The sequence below is a fragment of the Cnephaeus nilssonii genome (assembly GCF_951640355.1).
Source record: "Cnephaeus nilssonii genome assembly, chromosome: 4".
Taxonomy (NCBI): Eukaryota; Metazoa; Chordata; class Mammalia; order Chiroptera; family Vespertilionidae; genus Cnephaeus; species Cnephaeus nilssonii.
This window is the reverse complement of record NC_137075.1, coordinates 3868850-3893774: the sequence shown is the minus strand read 5'-3', so window position 1 is coordinate 3893774 and position 24925 is coordinate 3868850. Positions and strand designations below refer to the sequence as shown.

The following is a 24925-nucleotide window of genomic DNA, read 5'->3' as shown; positions in this document are numbered from 1 at the left end:
GAGGCTCCACACAAGCCCAGATGAAGACACATGACACAGCAGGATACACAGGGCCAAATGTTCCCATTTATTATGGTTCACTCAGTTACCAGACACACTGGCTCAAGCAGGTCAACTGCCTGATGGAGAATGGTCTATGTCTCCCAGAAATAAGAATACAAAAACAGGTCACTGGCTGCAAACCTGAGGATTCAAAAAACTGACCTGGGCTTTCCTCCACCCCACCCCCCGGAGATGAATCTGCCCAGCCCCCACTTCTCATACTAGAGCCTTCCCCAGAAAAGTGCATAGCTGCCTGGAGATGCAGCACCCGAGGGCCTGGGCAAGCTCAGCCACACACAAGTAGCAGGCCTTCCCAAGGCAGAGTCAGGCATGGTCACACAGGTCTTGGGCCAGGACAAAGGAAAGGCAGGAAGAGAAGGACACTGACTGGAGGTGGTAACCAGCAGGTCCTGGATCCTGGGCTTGCAGCTGGACCACAGGCCTTCTGGAGCTACCACAGAGACTAAGAGAAAGGGGGCCAGAGGTCTGGGCTTGGGGAGAAGACAGGGAAGGATGAACCTAGACGTAGTGTACTACGGGCTGTAACAAATGCTTTTTGGAGAGAAAGTGGTAGAGGAGAGAGCCAATCACACTCTGGCCCAAGCCTAAGGGACCATGGGAAAGAGAACTTCCCAGAGGCCCTGGCTCCATTATAGGAAAACGAAGTACCTGGAGCTCAAAGCTCAGGATCGTAACTGGAAGCCCAGGTGCTGGGTTCCAAGCTGGAGCCAGTCCACAGTGGCCAAGCAGGGTTTGGTTCTTCAGGCCAAATACCCAGGTAGGAGAAGGGGGAGTGGGAAATGAGCAGCTACTCCTTGAGTGAGAGTCCACTCCCCTCCAGGCCTCAGAGAGCTAGGGTCTTTAGTCTTTACCAGCAACATTCTCATAATGCTTGGAGTAGAGTAGCCCCATAACCCTGGAATCACTGTCCTGGAAGAGAAAGGGGGCTGGCAGGGTGAGGAAGGGCCAAGAGCCAAGGCCAGCAGGCAGAAGGCAGCAAGTTACCGTGGTGTGAAAAAACAAACAGAAGCCAGAGGGGCTCCCTGCCCACCGGTACTAACCTGAAATCCATTCCAGCCACCGAGCCTGCTGAAAAGACTGGCCCTTTGCTTCTGCCTGGGCTCTGAGTTCAAGTGCCCAGAACTGCCGTGACCAAGAGCAAGCTGGCAAGGGGGAGTCATGCAGCCCTCTCAGTGGGCCATGCCTGCCCTCTCCTCTGATCTTCCCTCCAGGCCCAGCCCCCTGAGCCTATCCCTTCTACCAGAACCGCACAGCATAGCTACTGCTGCCAGGAGTCCAACAGTCAGTCACTCAGAGACACCTAGTACCTCCCGGCGGGCTTGAAGCAGCCAGACCTCACCCAGGAAACAATAATTATTTCCATGTCCTCTACTTCAGCTGTACCTGTGCCTGGGTACCACCCAGTTCTTCAGGGAAGGCAGGGTAGGGTGGCAGCATCAGGCCACAGCAGCTTGGGGTTTGGGGAGAGACTTAGGCAGAGGGGCTTGAGGGGTCTCTTGGAAGAGAAGAGGGGAAGCAGGATAGGAAAAAGAGGAGCCTGCCTCTACAGGCTTAGCTCTGAGAGTCAGGGAGATGACCCTGCAATGCCATTCCCCGGGAGTCAGGTGTCCAAAGGGCTCTGCCTCAGTGTGCCCTCCCACACCAGGGCTAAGGCTCGGCATTCCTATCTGCTTCTTTGATCTGGGAAGGGGCTCAGTCTCAGAAGCAGATACTACTGCGACATTCAGCATTGGGGAAGACAAAGAAAAGCCACATGGGGAAGAGAAAAATCCTGGGCAAGAGAGGAGGGGAAGGGAACTCAAATTAGGTGCAAGGGAAATTCCCCAGCCTGTCCCACCCTCCCACCCACTACCACCACTACCATGAGTGCTAAATAGTATCACTTCCCAATAAGACCAAAAGTGGAAACAGTTTCAACTCATAACCCTGTGGTTGGGGCGAGCGGGCTCTCGCTGCTATGCCTCCTGTCCCATGAGGGGTCCTTGGGCCAAGGTCAGAGGGAGTAGCCAGATGGAGGGTGGGGGGCTGATTTAGTTCTAAACATACATCTAACACCACAACAAAAACCTCCACTGCACACTACTTTACATGGGACATGGACACAACTACTACCGCAACATGGGCAGCTCCATGTGCAGCCTCTAGCTCTCAGAATGCTCAGAGCAAATCCAAAGGGGCAGGGGATATATATATAATTTTTTTTTCTTTGTACAAAGGAAAGGAGAAAAGGGTGAGGAGAAGAGGAAACGGAGAACCCTGCTTGGTCACCACAAGAGATTATGTGACTTGAGCCCCATCCCATCATCCCCCAGCCCTGCCTCCCAGTAGGCTTGGCTGGCTCACATCTCATTAGAGTATGTGTAGTTGGGGGTGGCAGAATATTGAGTCTGCGGCTGATTCATGGCACCCTGGGCCGCCCCCATGGCTGCATTCTGGGCTGCTTGCTGCACGTGTGGGTTCTTCCATGCCCCCGTGGTCCACTCCTCCTGAGCTTTGCTGAAACTTCCCCCACTGCCCCGGTAGAACTTATGAACCTGGAGGAGGAGGAGCACAAGGAAGAGTTAATCAAAGCTAGTCCCCCCTCCCACCTGTGCTCTGTGCATCAGGAGCAAAGTCCACCAAGCCATTCCAGCTAGTCCCCGAGGAGACTTCTGGGTCATAGCCCCTTTCCAAAGCCACCCCCTCTCACCCTGGAGGTAACCACGTACCATGCTGAGGGCAATGAAGGAAAAGACAGCCACGACTGTGAACATGATGGTGGGAATGAGCATCACCACCGCTGAGCCAACGTTTGTTCCAAAGAAGGCGATGGTGGCAATCCAGCCGCTGTAGGAAGAGGCCCGCTGTGAGGCTACCCAGCACGGTGAGGGGTACCCAGGAGCCACCCCACTATACACTAGAGCAAGGGACCGTCTCATTGTCACATGCAGGGACCATATTATTGGGTGCAAAGGAACCATCTTATTTATACCCACAGGGCCTATGTCAGTGGTTCAGAAAGAGTCCTCCCCATGGCTCAGGAGATGAACTCCTCAAACATAATGCTTCCTTTCCTTGGGTTCTCCCATAATTTTAGACCCTCCTCAGCCCCCAGAAACCACTGTAAGGTCTTCTTCTCCTCGAATGCTATGGCTGTGTCTACGCCACTAGCTTGAATCCCGTCATACTTTCTATAATTCATAGTGTCCTCCCAGGCCAGGCAGCTTAGCATATGGAGGTAAGCAAAAGACATAACAAGGTGCCACCGATGCTAGCCATGGGCCAGTCCCAGACACCTCAGTCTCTTACCAGATGCCCCAGCCTGGGATGCCCACAGCCTGGATGATGCTGAGGACCAGCTGGGCCATGAAGGTGAAGAAAAATGCCATGAAGCTAAAGGAGCTGTCAGTCCTGCAACAAAGGAGATGGCTCCCATCAGCGGGGCAGAGGGCCAGGGATTCCCTGCCTTCAAGGCCCCCAAGCCCTTCCAAGTTTAAGTGAGTACACAGTGGACAGAGGATAGTCAAAAGCCTTAAATGAGAGGCCAAAATGGGACAGTGTTTAACTATGGATCTTTGCAGGATTCCATGTTAGGTCTGTGTGTGCAGCATTACTTAGGGAGACATCTCGTCATGAACGGACCACCCACTGGTATATTGGTTTTTGGCCCAAATGGCACAAAAATAGATGGGCCCATTGTGGCAGGAATAAATAACCCATTGTCAAGAGGATGGACAATTCCATTGGCACCAATACTGCTAGCTCCACTGGTACATGGATGGATGATCCCATATGCTTGGAGACAGAAAGTCCCACTGGTACTAAAATGGATACCCTATTGGCACCAAGACAGTCATTTAATTGGCACATAGTTAGATAGTCTGTTTGGCAAAGGCATTTGAGGCACCGGGGATACCACAATGGCACCGAGACAGATAGCCTTGTTGGTACATGGATGAATAGTCCAACTGGCACAAAGATTGAAAATTCTATTTGACACAAAGTAGACACCCATTGGCACCAAGACAGCTAGCCCAACTGATACATGGATGGGTGGTCTCTTTGGCACAGAGTTGGATGACCTCATTAGCACATAAATAGTATTACTAGAATATGGATGGCTAGTTCTACTGGTCCATGGATAGATGGTTCACTTGGCACTAAATCAGCTAGCCCTATGGGTACAGGATAAGCATCTTCACCAACACAGGTGGCCCCACTGGCAACATTTAACATGCAGCTGCCTGGGGAAGGAAATACTAAAATAGGCCTGGTCTCTACTCTATGTTGCCCACACCTAAGGGCAGAGTGATGAAGAAAGGAACTAAAAGGAAGGCTCTGACTCCCAGCCCTCTCATCCCAGCCTAGAGCGCCCAGGAAGCCCAAATCTAACCTGGCAGTCTGAGCTGAGGGTGAATAGGGAAAGTAAGTTTGGGAGATGGCAAAAAAAACAACCAAACAAACAAACAAAAAAAAGTGGGAAAATATGGAGAGAAGAGATGGGGAAGGTAAGCAAAGAGGCAGGGTTAGGAGCCGGGGTCAGCACCAACCACTTACTTGAAGGCCTTGTAAATGGGCCGAAACCAGCAGACGTAGGAGCAGGGTGTGAAGAGGATGAGCCAGAGAAAGGCGAGGCCAAAGTTGGTGGCTCCCCCACCTCCAATCAGCCACGCGAGACAGCCCACCAGGTTCACCGCCAGCGTGACGCTGTTCACTGCAGACCCAGGAGCACATGCACACACAGAGACATGCACCAGACATGAACACAAACACCAGGCCCATGCAGAGATACATGAGCACCCAGACACAGATACACACATCCATAACTCGAGACATAACAATCAAACACATGCAAACAGAGAGATACAGACACACAAATACACATGCATACCACATTTATACATATTCACACCCATGACCCACATCAGTGAACACACACACACACACACACACACACACACACACACACGAGTACAGACTGTAAGAAAGAAGTCTGGGAGCTCAGACCACCCCTCCCCATATCCACTCCTCGGGAATCTGAGAAACCCAGAGAACCAAGAGTCTCCAGAGCAGGAATCCAGAGCTTCAGCCCAGCAAGCCCCACTGAAGGGCTCCGAAGCCTCAGGGTAGTAGAAATGCTCCTTTCCTTTTCCGAATGACCTCAGCCCCTGACCCTGCAGGATCCACGGCAATCACCAAGGCCAAGGCATAGGAAACCCACCTTACATCTTCTCTTGCAAGGTAGGGGCACAAAAGGGGGAAAGTAAAAGGCCTTGTGGAAACATCTATTCAAGCCACTGCATAATCTGCCCTGTACTTACTGGGGCGGCAATAGTGGCTGGAATCTCAGTCTTCAATCCATTTCTTAGACAACTATCATGCTACCCACTCAAAGAAGCCTTCCTTCACTACTGCAGCCTTGCTCATCTCCCACCCTCTGTCTCTCACAGACCTGGGTTGCTCTCATGGTTCCTCAAGTACAAATCCCAGCCCATCAACCAGACTGGAAGCTCCCTGAGAGCAGTACCCAGGCTCCCGCTCCTCCGTGCCCACACAATTTAGCTGAACCACAAAATCACAGTCTCAGTGAGTCACAGCCAGTCAGGACCTCAAAGACTCCTTCCTCATCTGATGCTGGCATTAACACACACCCAAGTCTTCTGACACAAGGTAATCCCTTCCTGGAACATTAGGCTGGATCCCTTTATGGCTCCACAAAGACCTGCTGAATAAACAACGGAAGAGGGGCTCAAATGCAGCTTCAAACACCCAGGCATCTACCGTACTGGCTTCTGAATAGAGCCCTTAAGCATCTCAAGGGTTATATACATTTCTTTGGGAGCAAAGCATCTGGCAGACACCTAGAGAGGACTTAGGGAGATATTTATAGCCCTTAAATCCAGCTCCTGAATGAGATCGTCTCAGGGACAGAATTCTCAGAGCCCAGGGTCGGGGGAAATGCTCCCCAAGTCTGCTCTGACAACACCGACACTCTGCGGGTACACCCATCTCGGGTCCCTCATCATAAGACTGAACATTTCTTCCTATGCATTCAGCTGCATTTCCTCCTTTCCTGGTTACTGCCCCCAAATTTCCTGGAACCTTGGTGTTCTTACTGATTTTATTTGCTCTTTACATAAACTATACATTAACCTGTTTTAATATTGGTTTACACCTCTCTTCCCAGTCCCGTCTCTCTCTAGCTCAGTTGATCTAGTTGCCTCTCCTGCAATTATTCTACAGTTCTTCGGAATTCATATCCATTGACTTGGCTACTTTCTCTCTAGCCATCAACTTTTTTCTATCTCCACTCCTCTCTTTATCTGGCTTAGATGCCATAATTCTCATTTTCTTATTCCCTTCCCTGCCCTGTCATCTGATCACACTCACCCTGGATAAACACAACTCCCATCTGGACCTGAACTGACTGTTACTAGGAAAAAAAAGGAGACCCCACCCCAAAGGCCTGATAGGACTATAAATTCATGGCAGTCAATCTCAAATGGACCCATGCATGGTCAATAAATTTTGAATAGTGTCCCTACCCTGTGTCCACAAACATGCTGTCTTTCTAATCTCAGTCTCCTCAAATCTCCTAACCCCACTTCTACATCCTATTTTAATGGAAAAATTCTCTTCAAAACATCTACAGACCTACCCACACCTGCCCCATCCCTTCTTTCTCTCATGTTACATGGGGGGAAATGACCCCATGGCCACCCAAAGGCCAAGCCAGGACTTGAAACTGAGTTTGTCTGTCCCCATATTCTTTCTACCATTCCATGAAGGACCTGTTGCAAAGACAGTATTCTTTCTCACCTTCCTGGCACAATTAATCATCTCCCCACAGGTAAGTAGCTAAGTGCAGGCCCGACTCAAGGCAACATCACTTGTGGCAGACCCTGGTTAAGGTCACCCTGCGATGTCTGGCGTTCCCTGGGACTGGTACCCAGCATAGGCCAGCCAGATTCCTCTCCTTGCACATGCCGAAAAGGTACCTGTGACCCAGCCTGGACACATCCAAGTCTCATCTCCCTAAGATGATACCTTTCCCACCAACCTGCCATAGGTCATCAGAAACTAGGGCCTGTAAATACTTGACCTCAAAATCTTAGAACTTAAAAAATTAGAAGTTCTCAGAGTCCATACAGAGCTCTATCTGCGTGGAACCACAGCAATCACTGAGACAACACCCTCTTCTACAAATGAGAAACCTGTTGCTTGGAAAGTGGAGCAACCAGCCCAGCTTGATCTCCAAGGAAGCAAGAAAAATGAGGCTTAAGGGAAGAACCCTCTCCAATCCAGAATCCTGAGGTTCCCTAGAAAACTCCTCCAGTGGGAAAGGAAAGGGAGAGCAAGAGACAAAGACCCTTATCCAAATGGTCTGTGAATGGGAGATGGGGGCTGGTGGGAGGAGAGGCCTAGATCTTGGGGCTGAGGGAAACTGAGGCCCAGCTGGGGAGTGGGCCCATGAAAGGAGCCTTTTGGGAGTGGGAGTGGGGGTGGGTGGTGGGTGGGGAGTGGAGAATTACTGGCCCATGCAGATGCTGCAAGTGGAGCTAAAAAGATAGCCAGCCTGTGGGACCCCACCCGGCCCCCCATCCACAGCACTCACACATCCAGAGGTAGTAGAGGCGCTTGGTCAGGCTGAGGTGCTGGGGGGGGATGTCTGCCTCAAAGTCCTGGTAGAAACACGGCTTCAGTGGGATGAACTTGGGCAGCGGGGGGAAGTTGTTCACTCTTTCTGTGGGTGAAGCACATCACAGGACATCACCTTGAGTGTTCTCCCCAACAATCCAATGTCATCATGTTTTCCCTGGCCTAGGCTGCCCCGAAGGCCTGTGACCGCAGGCCGCTTTGCTATCCTTACCCAACAACCCATGCTTCCTCCAGGAGGCGTGAGGTTCCCAAAGTAACCAAAGGCCTCAACATAGTATCACTGCCTCTCAGAAGAAAAACAGTAAATGCTGTCCATCAGGGGTTCAGCATTCTCCTCAGCAGGGAGCCAGTTTCAGGCAGAAGTAGGAAGGGTTAGTCTGGAAATGGGGGTTCTAGCCTCAACTCCAATATTCTGCTCTTGAGCCAGTCACCACCCCTCTCCAGATCTCAGTTTATCCAGTTGAGCTAAATAGTCCCTAAAATTCCCTGCAGCTCTCGCATTCTGTACCTGAACCTTGAAAAACCAGACAACTCAGAAACCAGAAGGACAAGGTCTCAGAGTAATAGAGAGCAATGGTGACAGAGGGGACAAGGACTGTACCCCCCATGCCGCTCATCAGTCCAATGGCCAATAGGAACAGGGCATCAGGATGCTTGATCCCTGTTCCCCAGGGTCAGAAATCTGACAGAGGGCTAGACAGTGTCATGTTCAGGGTCACCAATAGACAGGCCCACGTGGGGAGCCAGGGGAAACCTGTGGACAGAAGGACAGAAAGAACCTGACCTCCAAATACTAGGGAAGATAAGGGGACTAGGAAGAGGTCCAACCACCCTATGCTTACTTGAATGTCTTACCCACATGGCCGGCCCGCTCCTTACCTGCCATGATGGCACCAGCTGGCCCAGCCTCTTTGTTCTGAACTAGAAGGAAAGAAAAGCCAGAGAAGGATGAGGATCATGGCCCATCCTAATGAGGTCCTTTTCTCAGGCCCAGCCAGGATGGATGCTCCCTGGGGCAGGGCCCTGTTCCCACTCTCACAGTGGGATGAACCCAATGGAGGCATCTCCCACCTCACAGAGCAATCATTCCACCAGCTACCTCCTTCCAGGCATTCCTGCCCTTTGCCACATGGCACAAAGTCTAACCACAGAAAACCCCATCCAAGGGTAGGAAAGAAACGAGGAAATTCTATTCCTTGGTGCTGAACACAGCAGAGCCCTGGCCTCAGTCATAGGCTGAGCTCCTCTTCCTCCTGCCTTTGCCTTTGGTCATTTGTTCACTTATTGGGGATTTATAATCTGCCAGGCACTGGGGAAAAAGCATGAATAAGAAAGATGTAGTCCCTGCCTTTGAATGAAACAGTCAATAACCTCTGCAGTAAATAACATAAAAGGGAAGGATGGCTGCTATGAAAACATACACAGCATATATCAAGGTGATCTAACCTGGTCTGGAGAGTCAGAAATTAAATATAATCAGTAAGAGGTGACCTGAAGACCACAGAGGAGTTGCTCAGGGCAGGGCAGCCTTCTGGGCAGAGAGGAAAGCTCACAGAGATCCTGATGCAGGATCTCTCACTTTTAAACAAGGGAAAGAAGGCCGCTGTGGCCAAGGTCGAGTGCAAATGAGGAAACAGCAGGAGTGTGAGGCTGGAGAGATGAGGTGGGCAGGGAGTGATTCTTGAGGCCCTTAGGAGCAAGTATGAAGGGGCCCTGAGATGGATTTGGGAACTGGGGTGAGAGAGGCCATTAAGAAGATTTCCTGCCAGCCCTAGCCAGTTAGGCGCAGTGGATAGAGTGTTGGCCTGAGGACTGAAGGGTCCTGGGTCTGATTTCGGTCAAGGATACATACCTTGGTTGGAGGCTCGAACCCTGGCCCTGGTCTGGGCGTGTGTGGGAGGCAACCAATCAATGTGTCTCTCTCACATCGATGTTTCTCTCTGTCTCTCCCCATTCCTTCCACTCTCTCTAAATACCAATGGGAAAATATCCTCGAGTGAGGATTAACAAAAAACAAAAAGAAGATTTTCTGCCAGCTTCAACACTGGGGGAAGAGGGCCTGTTAACAGAGAGCCCCACCATAGGAGGCAATCCATGAGAAAAGATGCAGGATCCTGGGGAAGACAAATAGCTGCTACTGACTTGCCAAGTCCCAGGTGTTGTGAGACCCCCAGACAGGCTGCTTTGTAGGCAATGGGGATTTTCCGGTTGGAAGTTTCAGCAGGGGGGCCTGTACTGAGACATACATTAAGTGATTTAAGGCTAAGGAAGTGAATGAGCAATCAACTCACTAAAACAGTAATTGGTGGAGCTACATGCACAGTCAAAATCAGAAAATGGTCTATGACCAGGCGCTAAGGCAATGCAACATTTAAAAGTTGGATAGCACCTGACCAGTGCGGCTCAGTGGTTGAGCGTCGACCTATGAACCAGGAGGTCACGTTCAATTCCCAGTCAGCGCACATGCCCAAGTTGCAAGCTCGATCCCTGGTGTGGGGCATGCTGAAGGCAGTCTATCAATGATTCTCTCTCAACACTGATGTTTCTCTGTCTCTTCCTCTCCCTCCCTCTCTGACATCAATAAAAAAACATATATTTTTAAAGTTGGATAGAGATTTCTATAAAGTATAAAAACAGACAAAACAAATCTATGTTTTGTGAAAATTCATCAAGTATACAATTATGATTTGTGTACTTTCCTATTTTTCAATTAAAAGTTTGTTTTTATTTTGTTTGTTTGTTTGTTTGTGTGTTTTTTTGTTAATTCTCACCAGAGGATATTTTTCCATTGATTTTTAGGAAGAGTGGGAGGAGAAGGAAAGACAGAGAAACATCGATGTGAAAGAAGCACATCGATTGGTTGCCTCCTGCAGGAGCCCGAACCCTGACCAGGGCCCAGGCTGGGGAGGAGCCTGAAACCAAGGTACGTGCCCTTGACCAGAATCGAACCTGGGACTCTTTGGTCCACAGGCTGACGCTCTATCCACTGAGCCAAACCAGCTAGGGCTAAAAGTTTGTTTTTAAAAAAGAAAAACCCTCCTAGAGCTCCAGTCATATTTCTCTGGATCCAATGAAAAGTTTGGGCAATTATAATCTTTTGTGGCCCCTTTGTGATGAAATCAAATCCTATATAATAAAAGCCTGCCCTAGCCGGCTTGGCTCAGTGGATAAAGTGTCAGCCTACGGACTGAAGGGTCCCAGGTTCGATTCTGGCCAAGGGCACATGCCTGGGTTGCGGACTCGATCCCCAGTATGGGGTGTGCAGGAGGCAGCCGACCAATGATTCTCTCTCATCAATGATTCTCTCTCATCATTGATGTTTCTCTCTCTCTACTCCTTTCCTCTCTGAAATCAATAAAGAAATATATTTTTAAAAAATAAAAAATAAAAGTCTAAGGTGGGGGCTTGCCCGAGGTGGGAATGGCTGGGGGGGGGGGGTCAATTGGGGGAAAAGGAGACATATGTAAAACTTTAGACAATAAAATAAAATAAAAGCCTAATATGCTAAGTGTCCGGTCATCCAGTTGGCTGTTCAACCAATCAAAGCATAATATGTTAATGATATGCTAAGGCCGCTTAACTGCTCGTTATGACATGCACTGACCACTAGGGGGCAGTCGACTGGTTGACCAGTCGCTATGACCTGCACCAGGGGGCAGACTCTCCGACCTGTAGGTTAGCTTGCTGCTGGGGTCTAGCCGATTGGGACTGAGAGAGATGGGCCGGACATGCCATGGGGCCCTCACGTGGTCCCTCCCAGCTGGCCAACCTCCCACGTCCCTCCCCAGCCTTGATCGTGCACTGGTGGGGTCCCTCAGCCTGGCCTGTGCCCTCTCGCAATCTGGGACCCCTTGGGGGATGTCGGAGAGCTGGTTTCGGCCCTATGGCGGAATGACAGTGCACTATGACATGCACTGACCATCAGGGGGCAGACACTCAACGCAGGAGTTGCCCCCTGGTGATCAGTGTGCTCCCACAGGGGGAGCTCCACTTAGCCAGAAACTGGGCTCACGGCTGGCAAGTGCAGTGGCAGTGGTGGGAGCCTCTTCCGCCTCCGCAGCTGCACTAAGGATGTCCAACTGACGGCTCCCGGACTGCAAGAGGGTGCAGGCCGGGCTGAGGGACACCCCCCAAGTGCACAAATTTTGTGCACTGGGCCTCTAGTACAGATATAAAAACCCAAAACATCTACCACAAAAGGAAAAAAAGACAAGCATGATAGGGACCCACATGAAATGATACCCTTACACAGTTGCATTAATTGTAGCATTGTTTTTGTAAAACCAAAAGATTAGAAACAATCTGCGTTATTAAAGAGGACTGATTAAATAAGTGGTACAGTCATACAATAGACTGCTCTGCAGCTATTTTTTAAAAAAATACTGATATGGCCCTAGCCAGTTTGGCTCAGTGGATAAAGCATCAGACTGCGGACTGAAGGATTCCAGGTTCGATTCTGGTCAAGGGCATATGCCCGGATTATGGGCTTGATCCCCAGTAAGGGGCGTGCAGGAGGCAGCCAATCAATGATTCCCTCTCATCATTGATGTTTCTATATCTCTCTCCCTCTCCCTTCCTCTCTGAAATCAATAAAAATATATTTTTAAAAAATTATTTAAAAAATACTGATATGGAAAGATCTCCACAATTACTAGTCATTTAAAAAAATGCGAGATGTTGAACAGTCTATATAATATGCTACCATTCACAATAAATAAAAGCGGGGGATGGGGAGGGCCTTGGTCAGGTGGCTCAGTTGGTTAGTGTCATCCTGTACATCGAAAGGATGAGGGCTCAATTCCCAGTCAGGGCACATACCTAGGTTGCAGGTTCGATCCCTGGGGCGCGTATGGGAGACAACCAATCAATGTTTTGCTTTCACATCAATGTTTCTCTCTCTCTCTCTCTCTCTCTCTCTCTAACCAATAAACATGTCCTGGTGGGAAGGTAAATAAATAATTTTTTAAGAAAGAAAAAAACAAAATACAGACAAGTATAAATAGTATGCCACCTTTTATGTAAGAAATAAAGAGAAAGAAGAAAATGCATATTAATTAGCTTATTTTTGCAAAAGAAACATGGGAAGAATAAACCAGAAACAAATGACATGGTAACCTACATGATGGAAGGGCTGGGAGGAGTCATGAAACTTCTCTAGGTAAAGATTTTTACATACTTTTGTACATATAATGTCTTACATATTCAAAAACTTACACCAGAAATAAACCCTAAAGTTGAAATAAACAAAAACAAATGAAGTTGACACAACCATGGAAAAAAGAATTAGCCAAGTAACTTGTCACAGTACTCTGTGTTCTCTCAGAGAGATATATCTCAAGGGCAAAAATCACTGGAAAAACATCTTATATGTTAACAGGTTTTCTGTTACTGTTGGTACCAATGTGGTGATTCTGAAACTTTGTCATGTGTACTATAGGAGAAAGCTATGAGTAAGTGTGTGTTAATGGGAACCTGGGTTTTCACTGTTAGAGTATGAAGACAGAATATAGAATGTGGGAAGGTAAAAAAGATCCCTGTGATGTTGGATTTGAATTGGAGGTATCAGTATGACTTTAAAAATATCTATGGCTGGTCCCAAACCAAGACAAATACAAGGTTAGCCTAGAACATCTTGTAGTGCCAGAAATGAGTTATTCAACGAATGGAGGCATGTAAAAAGGACACCAGTCTGAAGGGGCTACCACCAGCTAAATTTGGGACCATTAAGAGTATCAAAAGTAATAATAACAATAATATAACATACTGAATTTTAGAAAATAATTTATGAGTCCAAAGTGACACTCTTATTTTTAAAAGAGAGGGGAAAAGGAAAAAAGAAAGCTCTTCTTTGCAGAAGAATGCTAGCTATGAATGTAAAAGAATTAAAAGACTCTCCCAATTTTGCAATCACTAAGGAAACAGCTGATCAGGCAAGGATCATCAATAGACTAGAGGCCCAGTGCATGAAATTCATGCATGAGTAGGGTCCCTAGGCCTGGCCAGTGATCAGGGCCGATCTGTAGGGCGACCAGTGGGATGATCGGGGGGCCCCCACTGGCACCCACCTTGGCCGGCCTGGGGCCTGCTGGCTGGGGGCAGTTCCTGCATTGAGTGTCTGCCCCCTGGTGGTCAGTGCATATCATAGCAACTGGTTGTTCTGCCATTCAGTCAATTTGCATATTAGGCTTTTATTATATAGGATGCTAAACCTTTCACTGGGTGAAAGATTGTTTGCAGAAAGAGAGTCACAGAGTCTCAAAGTACTAGGCCAGAGATGACTGAATTACAAAAGGAAACAGGCACTTATCCTGTGAAGAAAGCTAGAGAAGCCACCTTAACCAGATGATCAAACTAAAGCTCACCAATAATGAGATAAATGGACACTATGGCCTCCCAATGTGATGCAGGGAGACTGCACAGCATCACCTGTGTAGTATTCAGGCCCCAAAATGTTTAACCTGAATCTAATCATGAGGAACAATCAGACAAACCCAACTTGTGAAGCATTCTAAAACCTACACTGACCCGGACTATTGAAAAAATGCCAACATCTGAAAAGAAAAAAATAATTTTTAAGAGATAAGGGATTGTCTAAACTAATGGAGACTAAAAGTACATGGCAATGGAAACCAATGTGTAAACCTTGATTAAGGGAAATACTATAAAGAACATCACTGAGAAAAAAAAAATCACTGGAGTAACAAAGGAAACTTGAATATAGACTCTAAACTAGATAATATTGTGCCTATGTTACATTTCTAGGGTGGATAATAGTATCAAGGTTGTAGGACATGCCCTGTTCTTAGGAAAGATGTGCTCCAGTGTTCAGGGGAAAAGTATCATGATGTTACTTCAAATAGTTCGTAAAAGAAGAAATGATAAAGAGATAGATTCAGACAGAATCAAAGCAAATGTAGCACATGTTCACAACTGGTGAATCTGGGTGAAACTATATACAGTAAAAAGTGCCCCTTCTACGGCCTTTCACTTGGGTATACGGTAACTGCACAATAAAGCAATTCACATTTAATATTATTATTTCAGTAGGAGTCCTCTTTTATCTAATGTAATTGAGACCAAAAGTTGGTCAATTAAACAAAAAGTCAGAAGTCTCATTTAAAATATGTATTTGGCCCTAGCTGGTTTGGTTCAGTGGATAGAGCATCAGCCTGCGAACCAAAGGGTCCCAGGTTTGACTCTGGGCACACACCTTGGTTACAGGGTCCTACCCAGCCCAGGTCCTGGTCGGGCGCGTGCAGGAGGTAACCGATCAATGTGTTTCTCTCACATCAATGCTTCTCTCTGTCTTTCCCTTTCTCTTCAACTCTCTCTAAAAGACCAATGGAAAAATATCCCCAGGTGAGGATTAACAAAAATAAATAAATAAATACATACATACATACATACATACATACATACATACCTGCTCATTATTTAAGAAAAATAAATAAATAAAATGGTAAGTATTTGGTCTGACCGGTGTGGGTCAGTGGTTAAGCATCGACCTATGAACCAGGAGTTGACAGTTTAATTCCTGGTCAGGGCACATGCCCGTGTTTTGGGCTCAATCCCCAGTAGGGGGTGCACAGGAGGCAGCTGATCAATGATTCTCATCATTGATGTTTCTATCTCTCTCTACCGCTCCCTTCCTCTCTCTGTAATCAATAAAAACATTTTTTTTAAAGTGTTCCTTTTAGCCGAAACCGGTTTGGCTCAGTGGATAGAGCATCGGCCTGCGGACTGAAAGGTCCCAGGTTCGATTCTGGTCAAGGGCATGTACCTTGGTTGCGGGCACATCCCCAGTGGGGGTTGTGCAGGAGGCAGCTGATTGATGTTTCTCTATCATCGATGTTTCTAACTCTCTATCCCTCTCTCTTCCTCTCTGTGAAAAATCAATAAAATATATTTTTAAAAAAATAAAATAAATAAATAAAAGGGTTCCTTTTAATATTTCTTCAACTTCAGCATGAAAGTTGAAAAATATGAATAATGTTCAGTCATGGGTGGGTTATAACACATTGAATGAAAATAATGTACAGGTTTGGGGTGACATACAAAAGAAAGGGAGAGAGGAAAGGGAAAGTTCTAATAATAGAAAGAATCACAGAATTTTTTAAAAAATCACCATTTGCAGCCCTTGTATAAGAACTGATACAAGCAAGGATGATCAATGGCTGTTAATAAGAGAATCACACAGTTTGAGTACCACCCCCTAGATTAGTTATAAATCACAACAGAGAAAAAGTAGTTCAATAATGAGAGGATCTGGCAGACCAAGCAACTAAATTCAGCATTTCTGGTAATGAGACCAAAGGACATCATGAATCTCCTGACACACAGAAAGACACAAGAACATCTATGTAGTGTTGTTGCCAAAATGTTTACTTTGAAAATAGTATGAAAAAATATCCTGAAAAATCCAGATTGTGGAAAATTCTCCAAGACAAATGTTAATGTCATGAAAGACAAAAAATTGGTAGGGGGACTCATCTAAATTAAAAGAAGATTTAAGAGACACACAGCCAAATGCAATGAATGATCCTTTAGTGAACCCTAGAATTTTAAATCACAGCTCTAAAGGACATGTTTAGGACAAGTAGAGAAATCTGAAAATAGATTGCATAGTAGGTATCATTATTCAATGTTAAATTTCTTAGGTGTTGTGGTTACCTAGGAGAATATCTTTGTTCTTAGGAGATACATGCTGAAGTATTTACAGGTACAGTGTCTTGTCTGCAACTTACTTTCAAATGGTTCTGCAAAAAAAAAAAGAATAAAAAAGATAAATAGGTAAAGCAAATGTGACAAAATATTAATAATTGATGAATCTAGGTGACGTACCTTAGTACAGGTGTTCATTGCTCTGTTTTTTAAACCTTTCTGTAGCTTTGAAATTTTTCAAAATAAAATATTGAGGGGAAAAAATACACACACACACACACACACACACACACACACACGGGCAAAAGTAGGTTTAGAGTTGTGTGTATGAGAAACACTGAGTTTATTCTTGCACTATTATTTATTAACTAGTGGCCCTGCACACAAATCTGTGCACGAGTAGCTCGCTGCCGCTTGCCTCAGCTGGCCGCCCTGCCCACCGCCGCTCGTAGCTCTCCCCCGCACGTAGCTCGCTGCCCCGCCCTCCTGCTGATCAGTCGTCATAGCGTAAGGGCCATTTGCATATTACCTCTTTATTATATAGGACTAGAGGCCCAGCACGCAAGGAGGCACCCCGTGGGCTGCCAAGGGAGTCAGGCTGGACCGCCCCGTGGGCTGCCGGGACCCACGCCTGACTGGCGTCACGGGCGGCCAGAACCCGTGCCTTACTTCCGCCCCAAGCCCCCCTTTCCCCACCCCTGCCTGTGTTCACTCTGGGGCCGGTGCGGTGGCTCGGCCAGCCCCAGGTCCCCCGGCCCCCCTGCCTGTGTCTGCTCCTGCCGGCTTGGGCAGGGCCCCCTGTCTCTGTCTCCGTCTCCGCTCCGGTGCTCACCTGTGCGTGCAACCTCCTCCTGTCCAGTCTTCCCATTACGGCATCCCGACCTAATTTGCATATTATCTCTTATATATATTAAGATCATTGTGTTATTTTCCATATGAATAACTGTAAACCTACTTTTGCCCCACCCTATATGTATTTGGTAATATATACCCAAAGAATCTCTAGTAGGATATCAAGGGGGGAAAATGTGGCTCCCTGGGGGACAGAGAAACTGAATAGATGTGAAGCAAGTGGGGAGAAAGAATTGTTACTTTGTATCTTTAGACTATCTACCCCAAGACACCATGGATTTTAAGAGAGAGTGTTAATTTTATTTACACACACAAAAAGAAATACTGCCAAATTATAATTTTAAAATGCCAAAATTTTTAAGACACAGACATTAAAATGTTTTCTGAAATATCAAAATGTTCATTTTAGTACTGATGAAATTTGGGACATCTTTTCAAATTATGAATCATGTGAATGTATTTATTACCTGTTTGAAAAATAAATGGAAAAAAGTCAGACAAAAGAGGATGAGCTGGCAAAGAATGAGAGGAAGCAACTGATGAGGCAGAAGAGAGTGGAGGCCCCAAAGTCAGTAGACAGTGAACAAATATGACAGTAGGAAAAGGGCTGGGCTGAAAATGTTCATTATTCTCAGTAACATCAAATCATCTGTGATCCCAGAAAGAATTGTTTTGGAAGGATGGGGATGGGAGTGGCAGCCAAATGAGATCTATAGTCGAACAGGTAAGCAGGTGTAGACAGCTCTTGGAAAAAGGCTGCCTATGCCTAGGAAGAGAATAGAGAGAGATAAGGCACTAGCTAGGCGGGACATAGGGTCCAGGAAGAGATATGGCTGATGGTTGTTTAAGATGGAAATAAATAAGCTAGAGATGTGAAGGATCCAGGGAAAAAGTTGCAATTACAATAGACCAGGCGTCCTCAAACTACGGCCCGCGGGCCACATGCGGGTGTTTTTGCCGTTTTGTTTTTTTACTTCAAAATAAGATATGTGCAGTGTGCATAGGAATTTGTTCATAGTTTTTTTTAAACTATAGTCCGGCCCTCCAACGGTCTGAGGGACAGTGAACTGGCCCCCTGTTTAAAAAGTTTGAGGACCCCTGCAATAGACAGAAGTTAACCCTTTAAAGAGGAGAAGCATGGGACCCAGTGCAAGGAGGTAAGACAAGCCTCAATCCTAAAAGGTAGGAAGGAGAGCATGATGCAAGCAGATGCAGGCAGGCTTAAGGCCTTGGAAATGAGAGTGAGAGTCCCAGGTATCTGCTTCAATTTTTTCTGTAATATTGGAGACATATTGGAGTTGAGAGGAGGAAGTCAGAGTAGAGGATCCAGCTAAGTTCATGAGCAATTACAACCCAGCCTGAGAAGTGCTCTGGGAGAGCAAGTACAAAAAGCTGAGCACCTCCCTGATTTATTCTGGAGGAACCACGGAAGGCTTCATACAGGTGAATCCTGAAGGATGAGTAAGAGATGGCTAGGGAAAAAGAGAATCAGGAAAACAGGTGTGAAGATCAGGAGACCAACACCCTGGTATATTCAAGGAACAGAAAGAAAGAGAGCCAAGAAGTGGGGGGGACAGAAAGGCAAAAATAGGGTTGATAAGTGGGAGGGGTCGGGGTCATCAAGGCCTTGAAGGCCAAGGGCAGGATTTGAGCTTTATTCTCAGAGTGCTGTCATCCACTGAAGAATTCTATTCTTCTTTTAAAAAATATAGCCTTAGCCCGGCCTGTGTTGCTCAGTGGTTGAGCACTGACTCATGCACCAAGAGGTCGCTGGTTTGATTCCGGGTCAAGGCACATGCCGCAGGCTTGAGCTCCAATAGGGGGCATGCAGGAGGCAGCCAATTGATGATTCTCTCTCATAATTGATGTTTCTATCTCTCTTCCTCTCCCTTCCTCTCTGAAATCACTTAAAGTATATTTTTTAAAAGATTATAAGTTATTTGTTTTCTTTATTTTTTATCTTTCTTTTCTAATATTTCTACAATGGTCATATATCATTTTTGTAATAAGACAAAGCCACTGGTTTAAAACAGCAGCAACTAGTGGAGAACATAGGGTTAGAAAGGTTTTTCCAGATAGCAGATGAGCTTATTTATAAGCTAGTACGGTTAGAAGGGAAAACAGCTGATGAACATTAGTTTCCCAGGAGACAGAGGGCCAGCTCCCCTAGCACAGAATAGACATGTTAGACTAGGACCCTTCCTTCTGCTGCGATTCACGAAGTGGAGACACATGGGTATGGTTCCACTTCTCCCACGAACCCCCAATCAGCCTTTCCCAAATAAAGGGTTTGGGGAGAGTAGCCCAGTTTGGAATACTCCTCCCATGAAATGGAACTAGGAGTTGTTGGGAAGAGGGAAAGGATTTCTTTTCTCTTTTTGTTTTTAAATAATCACAAAATTTTTATTTACTTTTTTGCAATAATCATAAAATCATGCTGACCTAACATTTCATCATTTATTTATTATTTCTCATCTGATGTATTCTTATTTATCTGTTACATTTTGATGTTCATTTGTTATTAATTAGCTCCACTATGTCCTCCTCAGCCAAAGGTGCTATGTCTTTCATTTAGTTAATATGATATAGTTTCATAGGCCAAACAGTATGTGTAATGCATGTGGTAAGAATAGAATAACTGTTCACTATTGTTAGGGAGCATGATCTTTGAGGATGTCTGGAAATCAGATCTTCCTTCAAAATTTGACAAATCATGAGTTAACTGACAAATAATTTGAACTAAAGTGAAGTACTATCTAAATTTAAATAACATGGAAACCCTGTGTATTTGGCAAAGTTTCTCTATGCTATGACTAAGGTATATGTAGCTATTTAATTTGTTAATGTTTGGCCATACCATTGGTCAACATTTGGGCTTAAATTTCAGGCCCCTGACACTCTAACCCAGTAGTTCTCAACCTTTCTAATGCCGCGACCCTTTAATACAGTTCCTCATGTTGTGGTGACCCCCAAGCATAAAATTATTATCGTTGCTACTTCATAACTGTAATTTTGCTACTGTTATGAATTATAATGTAAATATCTGTGTTTTCCGATGGTCTTAGGCAACCCTGCTAGCGGTTCTCAAACTGTGGGCCGCGACCCACAGTTTGAGAACCGCTGCTGTAGAGCCTGTATTAAAGGGTCGCGGCATTAGAAAGGTTGAGAACCACTGCAAACACTCGGTAAGTGAGTGTTCTCCATTTGCCTCCCAACCCCTACTTACATCACTAAAGAAATACCTTTATCTTTCATCTAGTATTCTTCTCTCTACCTTCCTCCTTTCTCTCAAGAGTCCCAGTGATGAGGGAAAGGATTTCTAAAAGATGTGCAGGGACAGCTGAGGCTGGAGTCCTCCATGGAAGCAGAACCAAACTGCTCTGTATGTGAACTGGGACTTGTGCTGCTGGGTTGGGACCCGCAGGCCAAGTGGCAGGTTAGCTGAGGCATGGGCCAGAGAATGGTTAAAATCCTGGACTCTGGAATCCAGGTAAGACACAGAAGGTGTGATGCTCATCGTATGGAAACAATGGAGGTATCCGAGAATGAGAGGTCTCTTTAGGGTCCCAAAGTAGTAAAGTCAAAGTTGGAATGTGGCCAGAGCATACTGGAATTTACGATTTCAGAGGCAGTCACATGCCACTAATGACCACACTCAGCAGCACCTGGTAGAAAGGGTGGCAGGAAGAGGCAACACCTCCCATGAGACAACGGGATGTGGAGGGGAGACTTGTCCAGCACGGAAGTCCTCACAAAAACAAAACAAGGCAGAGAGACAAGGAGATAAGTGGGTAACAGCTGGATTCTAGGAGGCTTAGAGGAGGAGAATCCAATCCTGGCTCCAACCGTACCTCTGTCCCTCGTCCGGGCTGTCTTCCAAAGGGGTGCCCATGGTCACAGAGAAGTCAGTGTAGCAAAGTATGGATGACACAGAGTGGGATAAGCCAGAGCTCATGGCCAGAGCACAGGGAAGTCTGCTTCGTTTGCATGTGAAGGTTAGCCAGAAGGAACTTGGGCTTGGGAGGGCTACGGAGGCTATGGTCACAAGAATGGAAGGCTCCAGGCTCCTCTGCTGTTATTTCAGAGTGTGAGTGTGTGTGTGTGTGTGTGTGAGTGTGTGTGTGTGTGTGTGTGTGTGTGTGAGCGTGTGTGTGTGTGAGTGTGTGTGTGAGTGTGTGTGTGAGTGTGTGTGTGAGTGTGTGTGAGTGAGTGTGTGTGTGTGTGTGAGTGTGTGTGTGAGTGGATGTGTGTGTGAGCGTGTGTGTGAGTGTGTGTGTGAGTGTGTGTGTGTGAGAGTGTGTGTGTGTGAGCGTGTGTGTGTGAGCGTGTGTGTGTGAGTGTGTGAGTGTGTGTGTGAGTGGGTGTGTGAGTGGGTGTGTGTGAGCGTGTGTGTGTGAGCGTGGGTGTGTGAGTGGGTGTGTGAGTGGGTGTGTGTGTGTGAGTGTGTGTGTGTGTGAGTGTGTATGTGTGTGAGTGTGTGTGTGTGTGTGTGTGTGTGAGAGAGAGAGAGAGAGAGAGAGAATGACAGAAAGACAGACAGAGAGACAGGAACAGAGAGAGAAATGAGTGGCCTCAGCAAATCAAATTTCTTGACTACAAAATGGGAAAAGTAGCAATTCTGTTCCTCAAAATGTTTTTGGTGATGGTTGAGGGTGATATATATATATGTGTGTGTGTGTATGTGTATATATATATATATATATATATATATATATATATCCCCAAAGATACAGACCTAAGGATGAACCACCTTAGTTATCAACAAGATAGCAAAAGAACCTGAGAAAAAAATAAGATAGCAAATACTACCTGAATTTTGTTTTAAAAACCCAGATTATAATTTATTCCATTTCTTACTGTGAAGCTGGGAGGGTAGAAGATCTCACAGTGGAGAGAGTGAGGCCATGGCAAAGAGAAGAGACTCAAGCCCGGACTCAGATTGGGCCAGAGACCTGGGCCTGTTCCAGGGCTGCCTGCTGCCCAGCCCCCCTCCTCCCCAGCAAGAGCCCCTCATCCTTGGCAAAGAAATGGTAACTTACTTCCTGCCTGCCTAGAGTCCAAGATGGAAGTTTTGCCTTCTTGCTCACCCTCTGGTCCCCTTATCCCACCCCCAACTCTGAAGTCCAGAACTATGAATCACGCTGAGAAAGTAACACTCTCCTGGCATTGCTATCACTATCCTATGATGACGCTTCAGTAGCCCCTACTGATCCTGTGCCTAGCATTCAAGGCCTGTGTCAATCAGCTACAAACCTGTCCCACTACCCTTTGCTTCTCTACCACAGGCTGACCTGCTCCCCACACAACCCAGCTTCATTCATGAGATCACGTCTATCTACCCCTCTGCTTCCAGTACCCCTAAATAAGAGTTCTGTCAGCTCCTCTAAGTCCTACTATTTTCTCATCCTACCTCTCCTGGGAAACCTTTCAGAGATCCCTGCTCTACATCCTACTGCTTAAATTCTGAACCAGTTACTGGCCACCAAGCGGTCACTCGTTCTCATCCAATCTCTTCCTCAGTCTCTCATGGATGGGGTTTCCAGGAGGGACCCAACACAGGGCAGGACACAGAGCACTGTCAATGTGTGTTCCTGCTTAAGACTTGGATACCCTCCCAAAGGGTGGGAGAGGAGCAACTGATGCCCTGCACCAACCATGCTAAGCCCACAGCTTCTGTCAACCCTGCTGCCCCAGACCTCCAGGAAACCTTCAGACTCCAGGCTATCAGCAGGGAAGGAAGTTCAGCCCCTAAATGAAATGTTGTGAGGAGGAGCAGGGAGAGGGAGGTAGGGAGAGGAGAAAAAGGAAAGGGAGAAGAACTGGGAAGGAGGCTCTAAATTAGAGCAAGCAGCTTCCTCAAGAGAGGTCAGCCCTTAATCCTATTATTTCATCCCTAAAGAAAGGTGCTGGCAAAAAGGTGCCGGAGAGAGGAATGAACTTGTTCAGACATGGCTAGCCAGCCAGGGAAAGGACTCCATAGGCTTGTAGACCTAAGAAGACCCTCTTTCTGTGGCCCATTCACCAGAGACTCCTCTCTCAGCTTTGAAGACTGTGACTTCAGGTTCACCAAACCCAGATCAAATCTCAACTAGCAAGACCTGTATACCCCCCAGAAAATCATTTCTACCAGTAAAGCCCCTGAAAGAACCATCTCCCTCTTTCAAAGCCCTGACCCTCAGAGGCCGAACCAGTAGCTGCAAAATTCTTTAGACTCCCCCACCCCAAGTGCTCACAGGCAGGCTCCCCAACAGCTGTGCTTGATTCCCATCTCTATGCCTTTGCCTATACCATTCCCCAGGAATGCCTTCTCTTCCCATCCAAATCTCACCTCCCCAGGAAGTCTCTTACTCGCTGGCTCTTGCTTCCCTCTCTCCTGTGTCCACAGTAAGGTCTGTCTGGGCCTCCCTAAACTCCCCATCTGGGAGCTGGGGCAATTCTCAGTCTCTACTTGGTTCCTCGAACTCCCAGACCAAGGGGTCCCGAAGGCAGGGGAAGGCACGGGTTGCCAAATACCTCACCCTTATCCTCGTGACCCACTCCAGCCAGCGTTGGAACTAGCTACATGCGGCACTCCCAACACACCACCTCAGCCCTGGGGGACCCCAGGCTCAAGCCACTGCATTCTCCCGCCCTGCCCCCTAACCCCTCCCCCCCCCAAACCCTGAGGCTGCTGAGACCAGCAGTCCAAAGGTCGGTGGCCCTGGGAGGCGGGGGTGGGGTGGAGGCGGGGGAGTAGCAACCTGGTCCGCCAGCAGGCGCGCCGCTAGGGAGGAAGGACGCACAGGATGCCAGTTACCCCGCCTCCAGGCGCCCCCATCCCCTATGGCGTGCACCATCCCCAGGAAAGAGGACACCGGTTTCCAGAAAACTGAGGGGGTCCGAGGGGGAGAGAATGGAGGGCCCACGGCCCAGTCAGGCTCCAGCATCCCGAGGTCTGACGTCACCCAAGAATGCGGGTTTCCTCTAAGGGATCTAGGGCCAGGGATGGTGGGAGCTGGAAGGCCTGGGAGAACCCGGGGCTCCAAACAGGAAAGGTGACCTCGACTCCCCACCTCTCCAGCATCGCGGCCAGCCTCCTGCATCCAAAGGTGAAGCAGCGGGTACAAAGTGGAGAAGGGGTGACCCCCACCCACCCACCCACCCACCCCTCGCCCGGCGCCCAGCTTCCCTGCAAAGCCCTTCTCCGAGCCTTCAGGCCCGGACTCACCGCTGCTGTGCTCGGAGGCCGAAAGGCCGCGGCGCTGCCCAGAGCTTGCGCTGCACCCGGTGCTGCGGCGCCCAGCCCGCCTCCAGGCGCTCGGGGTCTGGGAGCGGGGAGCGCGCTCCGCCCCAGACCGCAGCAGCTCTCGCGAGACTCCCGCTCTAAGTCTAAGGCCTTCTCCCTGCTCTCGCGAGAAAGAAGTCCGGGACGCCTCCGCACGTTCCCGGAGCTATCCGAGGTCCTAGGTCCGGCCCGCTCCGGAGCGCGGCGGGGACGCGGAGGAAGAAACCCGGGCACGGGAGCCCGGTACCAACAGCCGGAGCTTCCGCTTCTCAGTCTGTGAACTGGGCAGTAACCCCAAGCCGGCCCCACAGGCGCCTGGGACTTACCAGAAAGGAGGAGTGAGAAAGTTTTGTGAACAGGAGAACATGGTGACTGATGAGGGTCCTTCAGATCCACATCCAGAGTGACAGCAAGGGGATGGAGGACAGAAGGTCAGAGATGAGACAT

General features: G+C 47.7%; 1 protein-coding gene across 1 annotated transcript; it reads right to left on the bottom strand.

The window, feature by feature from the left end:
- Positions 1–57: 57 nt before the first annotated feature.
- On the bottom strand, positions 58–24550 carry SCAMP5 (secretory carrier membrane protein 5). The gene is made up of 8 exons (XM_079768078.1): positions 24422–24550; positions 16372–16457; positions 8581–8622; positions 7658–7786; positions 4600–4756; positions 3352–3453; positions 2772–2889; positions 58–2597 (listed from the first exon to the last, which is right to left on the bottom strand). Exons 3-8 carry the CDS (start codon positions 8585–8587, stop codon positions 2403–2405), a joined length of 708 nt encoding a protein of 235 aa, XP_079624204.1. The 5' UTR covers positions 8588–8622; positions 16372–16457; positions 24422–24550; the 3' UTR covers positions 58–2402.
- Between the last annotated feature and the right edge of the window lie 375 nt (positions 24551–24925).

Coding starts and splice junctions, on each gene's coding strand:
- SCAMP5 (XM_079768078.1), bottom strand. Junction 3,454..4,599: donor CCCATTTACAAGGCCTTCAA/GTAAGTGGTTGG, acceptor CCTTTGTTGCAG/GACTGACAGCTCCTTTAGCT. Junction 2,890..3,351: donor ATCCCAGGCTGGGGCATCTG/GTAAGAGACTGA, acceptor CTCTTCCTACAG/CGGCTGGATTGCCACCATCG.